The 10,141-nt window shown below is 63.0% G+C and overlaps 1 protein-coding gene across 3 annotated transcripts in view; it reads right to left on the bottom strand.

Moving 5' to 3' along the window:
• MTCL2 (microtubule crosslinking factor 2) overlaps window positions 1–9,020 on the bottom strand; it is a 28,923-nt gene extending 19,903 nt beyond the window's left edge. For 2 of the 3 annotated variants that reach the window (XM_075769120.1, XM_075769121.1), the window contains exon 1: window positions 8,223–9,020. In XM_075769120.1, coding sequence (XP_075625235.1) covers window positions 8,223–8,954 — 732 coding nt within the window. In that variant the 5' untranslated portion in view covers window positions 8,955–9,020. The remainder of the gene's footprint in view (window positions 1–8,222) is intronic. The other variant, XM_075769119.1, reaches the window with a different exon arrangement.
• Between the last annotated feature and the right edge of the window lie 1,121 nt (window positions 9,021–10,141).

The following is a 10,141-nucleotide window of genomic DNA, read 5'->3' on the forward strand; positions in this document are numbered from 1 at the left end:
GATGCATGTTAGACCCTGCAGCTTAGTCTCCCCTCTTTTCTCCCCGGGACACTTCCCTGCTGTGGCTTCCCTGCCCTTCTCCATCCCACAAGCCATTTTCACAGACCTTCAACCCCTCAAGTCAAGCCCCATCCTTGCAGGAAAAGGGCTTAGAGCCAGCTGGGCACCATCACCCACCGGCGAGCCAGCCACCCGGAGGGGGCGGGGGGGGCACAGCCAACACGGGCGCCTATAAATATTTGCGGTAAAGAAAGAGGAAGATGGGGGAGGGAGAGGAGCTGCAGGAGCAGCACAGGCAGCAGCCGTGGCAAAAAAAATGTAGGTCGTCTTTGGAAAAGATGTGTCAGGGAGGCAGGCAAGGGAAGGAGGAGACGGCAGGCGAGGACAGGGGAGGCAACGCGGGGACACGAGCGAGATGCCGCCAGCGCCGGGGACCAGAGGTTGCCCCTCATTTTGCCACCAAGCAGCAATTGCCAGGCTGGGTCCCCCTTCCACCCCTTCCCAGTCTCATCAGCTCTTACGGTGACAAACCTCTCCTGGCCCAGCAGAGCCTCCGGCGCGGGGCCGCGGCGTCACTGTCACAGCAGGGCCGAGGGTGACGTCCCGCTGGCACCAGCGCCGACCCAAAGCCTCCTCCGGGTCTGCGGCACAGCCGCCGTGGGACCCCTGCAACAGCCCCAGCCCCACCTCCCCATCCAGCGCAGGGCTGTGGCTGCTGGGGATGCTCAAGGACTGTCCCCTCCGGTCCCTGGGCACCTACACAGCCTGCGCTGCCCAAAGCTCTTTTCAGGTTCCCATGAACACGATCTCAATCCAAATCCTCCCAGCAAACCCTCCAGCCGCTGCACCGGCTGTTCTCCTCCACAAGACCCGGTGGACCCGGCACGCTCCTGGGAAAGGATCAACCATCCGCTCTCCTGCCAGAACACCCCACCACCACACACCTCCCGTCACTGCCGAATGCAACTGCCCCTCGAGAGGTGAGGGGCTCACGCTGCCGCCTTGCACCGTGGAGGATCTGGCACAGGCAGCGGGGACGCACAGCCCTGATTCGCCCCAGGCAGAGGGGGACAGGACCCCGCTGCTCCCGACACCGCCCGTGACAGTGACCTACAGCCTGAGACAGCAGCACCACGCTGGCTCTGCCAGGCGCTGGCACGCTCGCTGCCGCGCTCGCCTGGCCTGGACAAAGCCCCAGCTGCAAGAATTCCCCCGAAAGGCGAAGCTGAGCCCGGGAAGGGGGGGGCGGCAGCTGTGGGGACAAGTCACAGTCGTTCACTGTTGGCTTTAAACACTATGTGACAAATAAGGAACGTCAATTAGACAATCCCGGATTATCTCCTGGCCCAGGCTGTTGGAGCCCAGCGGCACCACGGCCACCAGCGTCCACCCTCCGCCACTCCGCTTCTTGCCGGAGGGTCTCGAGAACAACAGCAGAGCAGAAACAGCCCCGAGGCACCGAGACGGGCAGCGGGGTGTCCCAGGGACACCTGGCCCGGCTGCTCCAGGGACAGCCAGAGACCGCGATGGGGCACCGCTGCAGGCACGTTTCAGTAACACCCCACACAGCTCAGGCATGAAACCCCCAGGGATGAACCTCACGTGCTGGCAGACAGCCCTGCGACGGCTGCGACGCACCACGGGGCGATGACCCCGATGGAAACCCACCGCCAGCACTGCCCACCCCACACAGCAGTGCCACCGCCCCGGGGACACCAGCAAAACCCCCATAAGCCAAACTGGGGAGCTGGTTTATGGGATCTACTCCTTGGGAGCTTTCATGGGAAAAACTGCATGATGCATCGCAGGTGAGCAGGCACTCTGCAACGGGGTGGTGGAAAACCACCTTTCTCCACCAAAGTCATGGGAATTGTGGCTTGAACACGATTGCGGAGGCACGGGGGGCTGCCTGCGCCCCACTCCAGCGCTGACTGTACCGGCTCTGGTTTGCCATGTGGATTCCCCAGGCAGGAGCCGGGCAGGGAGCAGGGACCTTGGAAAAAACCCAACCAAACCTTACATTTGCTGGAAGGAAGCCTGGGCTCGCCGTGCTAAGAGCTCCTGCTTGTTTATACCTCGGGTTGTAGCAACCATTATTTTAGGAGGAGGCTGCGTCCGGCCCAAGCCACTGCCTGGGCAAAGCCCGGTGGCACAACCCTGAGCTGCTCCGGGGAGCAGGGCTGGGGATTTGCAGCCAGACTGGTACTGGGGGGGCTGGCAAGGCAGTGTGTGCCTTCGCTCCAGCGGCAGGAATTTGCCCGCACCCTGTAACGCCAATAAACCCATGAGCAGCCGCACAGCCTGCCCCGAGCTTGCCCCTCGGAGGCAAGCCGTGCTGCTAAGCCATAACTGGATTAGGATCGGAGAGCAGAAAAGCGCCAGCAAACTGGAAGAGAGCTTAGGATGGTGAAGCTGACGCCCTTCACGGCCGGGCTGCGGCGGGCAGAAGAACCCCGTGGTGCTCAGAGCCGCATGGGGGGCACAGAGGTGCCCTGACGGCTTCGGGGGTCCGTGACAGCCACTGAGCCTCACCCTTTGCATCTGCACATTTTCTGGAGCTAAGCCCAACTTAGCAAAATTAAAGCAAAAAATCCATTTGGATAAGGTGAGAGCAGAGGCAGGAGCGGGGAGGAACCCCACAGAAAGATCCCAAATTCAGGGGTGGCGTTGCGAGCATGAAGCACCATAAGCAACGCCAAATAAAGCGTGACACAGAGACGAGGTGGGAAACACTGAGAACGAGATAAATGACTTCTTTCCAACACAACTGCCTGTGGGGGCTGCCAGGCTCGGCCACTTATCCTGTAAACAAAAGGCACCCACCCCTACATGGAGTCAGAGCCTCCCAGCACCCATGGGCTGCTCACCCCCTCCATCCTCCAGGATTATCCACCACTGTATCCGTGCTCACCCCATCTCTGCAGCAGCAAAGATTTCATGGCGTTTTTACACTAGAAGTCACCTGTCTTGGAAAAGACGCCTGGGGATCTGCAGTCCAGGGAGACTTGTTTCAATGCCCAAGGGACGATGGTGTGCAGAAGCAAACACCCCACTTGTGTCTGCAGGAACCAGGTTACACTTGATGGAGGAACCCAAGAGACAACAACATACCTTCAACCTTCTCTGTGCAAACCTCGGACACACCGTCTCTCCCTGGGGAGATTATTAAGGAAACTAAGAAGCGGCAAGGTGGGATGCAAACTGCCTGGTTCCAGCTCAGAAAAAACCCCATACGTTTTCAGAGCAGGAGAAGGTAACAGCTACAGCCGTGTCCGCACACCCACTCGCAGGGCATCAGCTCCTCCAGGAAGGGCAAGACCTGGGAGGGGCTGAGCTGCAGGGTGATGGCCCTGAACAGCAGCACGGCAGGAGGGGCACCAGTGGAGATGGCACACCTCAAAACGCAGATCAGACCCGTCACGGGTTGTGGCGGAAGAGTTAAACCCTCGGATCTCCTGCCCAAGGGGAGTTACACGCTGGCTTAGGCTCCTGCAAGAATGCAGCAAGCTCAGACCAGACCAGGGGACTCGCGCTGTGCAACGCTCGCAGCTCCTCAGCAGGATCCGCTATCTTTTAGAAGCAGAAAGCAGCAACGGATACAAAACAGGATCACGCAAACAACGACATGGCTGGCTGTCGTGCTGCTGACAGCACATATGCCCGCAGCTCTGGCAGCCACAGGCTCTGGGGCGCAGCCAAGCAGCAGCCGCCTGCCCGCGGGGGACAGGCAGCCCTCGGGGGAGCACAGCCCCGCCTGCATTCGCACCCTCCACCAGCACCCCCAAAACTCAGCGCAAGATGCAAAAGAGAAGAAAGGGTGGAAGCTGCCTGTGTGTTTTGCATCGACGCCTTTGTGCGGAGCTGGGGGCTGCGCTGGCAGCTGGTGCGCACGCGGGAGAGCCTGCGATCTCCCGTGCAAAGGTGGGGATTACCGTCCAGGAGCAACAAGCACCGCTTCCTCCGAGATTACAGGACAAAAGCAGCAGCTTTTGATTAACTGTGAGCACCCACCAGACAGGAGAGGGAATCATGCTAGAATTTGTGAGGGAAAAAATAAAATCAGAGAGGATTTCTAAAGGAAATTGCCCAGGGTGCCCTGCCAGCGAGGGGGTCCCAGCAAAGGCAGCTCACCCCGAGCCCACGCTGGGGTGCAATGGGTCAAAGGGTGGGTAAGGCACACGCATGTGTCACACACAGGGGTTTCTTTCAGGTGCATTAACAGCAGCTCTAACAGTAAACATCAGCAATCCTTCCCTCCATGTCACGCTGGAGCTCAGCGCAGCAGCCCGTGCGCTGAGCCCTGCCCCTGGCCGGCACGCCAGCTCCCGCTCGGCAGAGAGCACAGCACGTCGGCGAGGGAAAAATCAACATTTCTCAGCTTTACACCTGCCCCCATAAATTAACAGGCAAACAGCTGGGGGCTCGCTGCAGCACAACCCGTGTTGTGCAGCATCCAAAAAAGCAAGAGGCTGCAAAGCCCCTTCCTTCCAGGGTGGCTGCTGGTGGGGTCATACACGGCAGAGCTCTGCATCCCGGCTCTGCCTGCGGTTACCAGGACCCCTGGGCACGGTCCCCGCCCCTGTGGCTGGGCAGGATCCCAGCAGCAGCAGAGCTGGGACCCAGCACCAACAGGGCTGCCCAAATGCGGCCCCCGGGTCCCCCACGCAGCCCCCAGTGGGGTGGGATGCTCTCAGCGAGCCCTTGCTGGTGGCATGCACTGGTCCCCAGTGGCCTCAGGGGAAATGATGTAGCCACCCATCCATCCACCCATGCATCCTACGTGTTCCTCCAGGCAGCCAGGAAAGGCCCGAGGGATGCAGGGCAACGCAGGGCAGGGAGCCGGAGAGGGGCAGGCAGCAGGAGGGGACAGGCAGGACTGCAGTCCCGGAGTTACGTGGCTCTCACCTAAGCCCCTTCCTGCGGAGAGGAGAGGGTTTGCAGGCATCCCCTCCCCTCGCTCCAAACCCTCTCCCGTGCCCACTCTTTGTCTGCCTGTCCCTCCGCAGCTGCTGCTGTATCGCATCTCACATTTTCCAGCCCACTGAGCAGGGCCAGGAGCTGCTCTGCACCGCACGGCTCAGCAACAGCGAGATGGGGCAAGGACAACCCGAGACACCTCCTCCCTTGCTGAGCTGCCAACCTGTGCACGAAAAACAGCCCTTTTTTGTGGAAACGCTTGAAATAACCCATTTATGGGAGGGTCACGGCAGGTGCATGGACCCGAGAGCAGAGGCAAGAGGAGTCACCAGCCTGCTGTGCCCCAAGCAGGAGGAGGAAGGCAGAGCCTCGCAAAAATCTGGGTTGCAAAGAGAAGCGAGTGAGTTGTGCTTAAATATGTACATTTTATTATGGCAGCCAAGGAAAGATGCAGCACGAGCTGGCACTGTTACAGAGGGCTGCGATGTGCTGCTAGGAAGCTCCGAAATGCAGCGTGCATCACACAGGCGTAGTAGCACCATGCGCGTCTGGCTCGTGCCAAAACGTCGCCAAAACCCTCCCACCCCCAAAAATCCTTGTTTCTCTTTAAAAGCGCACCAGGTTTTCCCGGCTCCGATGAATAAATAAAAAAAAAATATTCATTTGCAGCTATTTGGGTGAGTCCTAGGAAATAAGTCACCTCCGATAAGTCTGATTCATCCACACCCGAGGGGAGGGGAGGTGCCGAGGCCAGGAGCCACCTCTGCAGGGTCCCTGCACGCTGGGACCAACCTGGGCTGCACGGCGGGTTGGGTGATGCTGATTGCTTGGGTTACGGTTTTATTTTTGCCATAAAGCCCCAAATCCCTAAATTTTTAGCAGAGGCAGCACAAGCCAACACCCTGCTGTGGCCCAGCAGAGTTTTCTGCTCCTTGTCAGAGAAACCGGGCAAATCTTCCATCTTTTTCTGGACCCCAAGGGAGGTGTTTGTCCAGCTGCAGCTTCTGTCCAGCTGGAGCCAGGGTACCACCCCACCAGTCTCCCACTCAAGTTTCGGGAGGTGTAAGCTACAACACCGAAACACTATTATAAGCAGGATGCACGTGTCAGGGAGGTGTGAGCAGAGCGACCCACGCGCCGGTGGGAGTGCACATAGAAGGTGCCACGGCGAAGCAGAGAGGATGCCACCAGCATCCCCACGGTGCTTCTTGGTGCACATGGCCAGCAGCTCTCCGCTCTCCCCACTGCTCCTGCCTGGGGGATTTTAGTTGCCACCCCTCGTAGCAGGTAAAATACTCGCACCCCACACTCCTGCAGCTTGCCGGGAAGAAGATCACATGGAAAAGGAGGAAGCAATTGCTCAGTCCGCAGGAACGGCAGCGTTTGCATGTGCGTTCTTGGAAACTGGAGGGGCCTCATCTGTATTTTTTCCAACTCTCAGTAAATCAAAGCCCTTAAGCTCTTGCTGCTAATTCTGGCAGGAGTTGGGACACCAGCTGTGAATCAGGGCTTTGCTAATGGACAAAGAGCCTGATTGAGCATCTTCGAGCGCGTCACCCAATGCCTAGCTCCCACCTCATAGCTATAATCCCGATGCATTTACAAACTTTGGCACCAATGTTTGAGAGTTGGCCTGATTTCCAACCTCTGACATCCGAAAAGCAGCCAGCGAGACATGGTACCTATCCCTGAACCCCCCCAGCAGGCGGGTGCCCATGCATCTCACCCACAGCTCCACCCTGAAGAACGGCAGAGGGTGCGAAATGCCCGCAGCCCACCGGGCCGCGGCACCTGGTGGGTGTTTGTGCCCACCCCACAGCAGGCAGCGTGTGCCAAGGTGCATCGAGTCGATGTGTGACCGGAGGCAGAACAGCTCGGTGCCCCCGTCCCCAAGCGGCACGTCCGCCCTGACTTCACCATGCATCCGTGAACCAGGCAGCCACGCCGCACGCCTGGAAAAAGGCCCCGGGGAGCATGGGAACAGGCGGGAAGGAGCAAGCTGGAAAATCTCCCCAGGGCCTGGCAGAGTCAGCAGGCAGGGAGGGCAGCAGGGAGCATCCCGCCCTGTGCCGGGCCGAGCTGTGCCCAACTGCACGGGGTCAGGTCGTGCCACGCTGTGCTCCAGGATGCCAAAGCGGGCTGAGCCAAACTGTGCCATGCTCAGCCATGCCAGGCTGGGCTGAGCACAGCCATGCCATGCTGAGCTGTGCTTTGCTAAGCTGTGCCAGCCCAGGTTGTGCTGAGCCTAGCCATGCCAAGCTGAGGCCATGGTAGGCTTGGCCATGCTGTGCTGAGCCAAGCTGCGCCCATCTATGCCGTGCCAGGGCAGTCCATGCCCAGCTGGGTCATGCCAGGCTAAGGTGGCCCACGTTGTGCCAAAGCATGCCATGCTGTGCTGAGCCAAGCAGTGCCCAGCCATGCCGCACCATGCCCGGCTGGGCCTTGCTGTGCTGAGACAGGCCAGGTCTTGGGCCCAGCTGGGCCATGCTGTCCTAAGCTGAGCTTTGCCCTATGTCCTGTTGGGCCATGCCAGGCTTAGGCAAGCCGTGCTCTATATCCAGCCATGCCACATTATGCTCCGTTGAGCCAAGCCCAGTCATAGCATGCCAGGCCATGCCATGCTGCACTGAGCTGAGCCCAGCTGTATCGTGCCCAGGCCGCATCCAGAGATGCCATGCTGGGCTGAGCCATGCCGAGCCCTGCACCCAGCCGTGCCATGCTGTGCTGCCCAACTGAGCCAGGCCAGGTTATGCTCAGTGATGCCATGCCAGGCTGAGCTGTGGCCTGTGCCCAGCCATGCCCAGGGATGCCACACTGTGCCGCGCCCTACCTGGGGATGCTGAGCCATGCTATTGCCCAAGGATGCTGTGCCATGCTGAGGCAAGCTTTGGGATGCCATGCTGTGCCACGGCATTGCCCAGGGATGCTGTGCTGTGCCCAGGGATGCTGAGCCATGGTGACCCATGCCCTGGGATGACACTGTGTCATGTTATGGCCCAGGGATGCCACTGCCACGCTGAGCAATGCCCTGGAATGACGTGCCGTGCTGACCCTTACCCAGGGATGCTATGTTGTGCCCAGGGATGCTAAGCCATGCTGACCCTTGCCCTGGGATGCCACACCATGCCATGCTACAGCCAGGGATGCCGTGCCATGCTGAGCCGTGCCCTCTGATGTCGTGCCGTGCCATGCCACGCCATGCCCAGGGATGCCGAGCCTTGCTGACCCATGCCCCGGGATGCCGTGCCGTGCCACACGACTGCCCAGGGATGCCGCGCCGTGCCCCGCTACGCCGCCGTGCCCACCTTGAGATAGTCGTTCTCGGAGCGCAGGTCCTCCAGCTCGCGGAGCAGCCCGTCGGTGCCGGCGTCCAGCAGCTCCTCGGTGAGGTCGGAGAAGGCGAGCGAGGTGCTGAGCTGCAGGCGGCTGCTGGCCATGGAGGCGGCCGAGGGCTCCTCGGGCAGCGGTGAGGCCTCGCCGGCCGAGGGCGGCGGCGGCGGGGCGCTGCCCGGGGACTCGCCGTCGCTGCCGCTGAGCCCCAGCTCCAGCGAGAGCAGCTTCGCCTCCTCCGAGGCGCTGCAGTCCGACACCTCCGAGCTGCTGTCGGTCAGGCTGGTCCCCGGCACCGAGCCGGGCACCGACCCCGGTCCCGGTCGCCGTGCGCCGGTGGCCGCCGTCTCCGCCCCGCGGCACCGCCCCTTCGCCCTCGCCGCGCCGCGCCCCGCCGGCCCCTTGCCGCCGGCCCGGGCCGCCGCCGCCGCCGCCCGCTTCTCGGGGCGCCCCTCCTTGCCGCCGCCGGCCCGCCGCGGGTGCGGGTGCGAGTGCGAGTGCGCGCCGCTCGCCACCAGCCGCGGGGCCGCGCCCGGGTGCCCCCCGCCGCCGCCGCGCCGGCTCTTGGCCAGCGACCAGCCCGGCACCTCCTTGGGGCGGGCGGGCGACGGCGCCCGCTGCGGCTTCTTCTTCTTCTCCGGGAACGGCGGCGGCGGCGGTGGCGGCGGCGGCGCGGGGGGGCCCTGTTCCTCCGGCGCGGCCTCCATGTCCCGCTGCGCTGCGCTGGGCTCGGCCCCGGCTGCGGCTGCGGCTGCGGCCCCGGCTCCGCCCGCCCGCCCCGCCGCCGGGCGGGGACGCGCGCGGGCGGCGAACAAAAGGCGGCGGGGGGGGGGGGGGGGAGCGGGGGGGGACGGTCGTGCTGGCGGCAACAGCGACCCCTCCGCCCGCCCAGCGCCGCGCCGCCCGCTCGCACCCGCCGCTGCGGGACCCCCCGGGGCATCCCTGCCGGTGAGGGGCACCCCGGGGTAAAGGGGTCCCCCGGGCATCTTCAGCCAGCGCGGGTCCGTGGGGGGGGGTAGCCTTGTCGGTGCGGGTTCCCCCCGGTGCGTCCCTGTGGGTGGGGGGGGTCCCTTCGGGCGTCCCCTGCAGAGCAGGTCGGTGGGGCACCCCTGTGCGGGAGGGTCACCCCGGGGCATCCCGGTGGGTGGGGGTCCCTGGGACACCCCTGAGGGTAAGGGTCCTCCGGGACGGGTCTGGGGAACGGGGCCCCCAGGGTGTCCTCAGCAGTGCAAGTCCCCTGGGAGTTCCTGTGAGCGCAGGTCCCCTGGGGCGGTGGTGGAGGCGAGTGTCCCCAGGGTAGTCTGTGGGTGAGGGTCCCTGGGGACCCCTTCAGGTCTCTGGGGCACGCCCGTGGGTGGGGGTCCCCCAGGGCACCACTGTAAGTGCAGGACATCCACAGAGGCAGAGGTCTCCCATGTACCCCATGGGTGGGAGTCACCCGGGGCCCCTCTTGGTGAGGCTCCCCTGAGGCATCCCCATGGCGGGGATCCCCTGGGGCGCCCCGTCACGCTGCCCAGGGCCGGCTCCAGCTGCCTGCCAAGCTGTCGGGGTGCACACAGCCCCGCACGGTGCCTCTCCGGGGGGAAGCCGTCAGCAGCGTGTGTCTGTGTGAGTCTGCTCCCACCCACCAGCCCGCGTCTCTCATACGTTAACAACCCGGCCCCGAACCCACTGCGAGCATCAGAAGGCTGAGTTTGAAAAATGCTCCTCCGTGCCTGCCCCTGCGGCAGCGCGGCCAGCCACGGCCTCGCAGCGAGAAGCGGCGTTCTGCCGCCTCGTACGGACCCCCCCGTACCCCCACTCCGCTCAGATTCAGCTTTTAACGCTGGGCAGCACGACCCCAAGGCAACGGCTGCTTTTCTCCAGGGGCAAACCCGAGCCTGGCTGATGTGCA

Source organism: Balearica regulorum, chromosome 16 (genome assembly GCF_011004875.1).
Source record: "Balearica regulorum gibbericeps isolate bBalReg1 chromosome 16, bBalReg1.pri, whole genome shotgun sequence".
In the NCBI taxonomy this organism is placed as follows: domain Eukaryota; kingdom Metazoa; phylum Chordata; class Aves; order Gruiformes; family Gruidae; genus Balearica; species Balearica regulorum.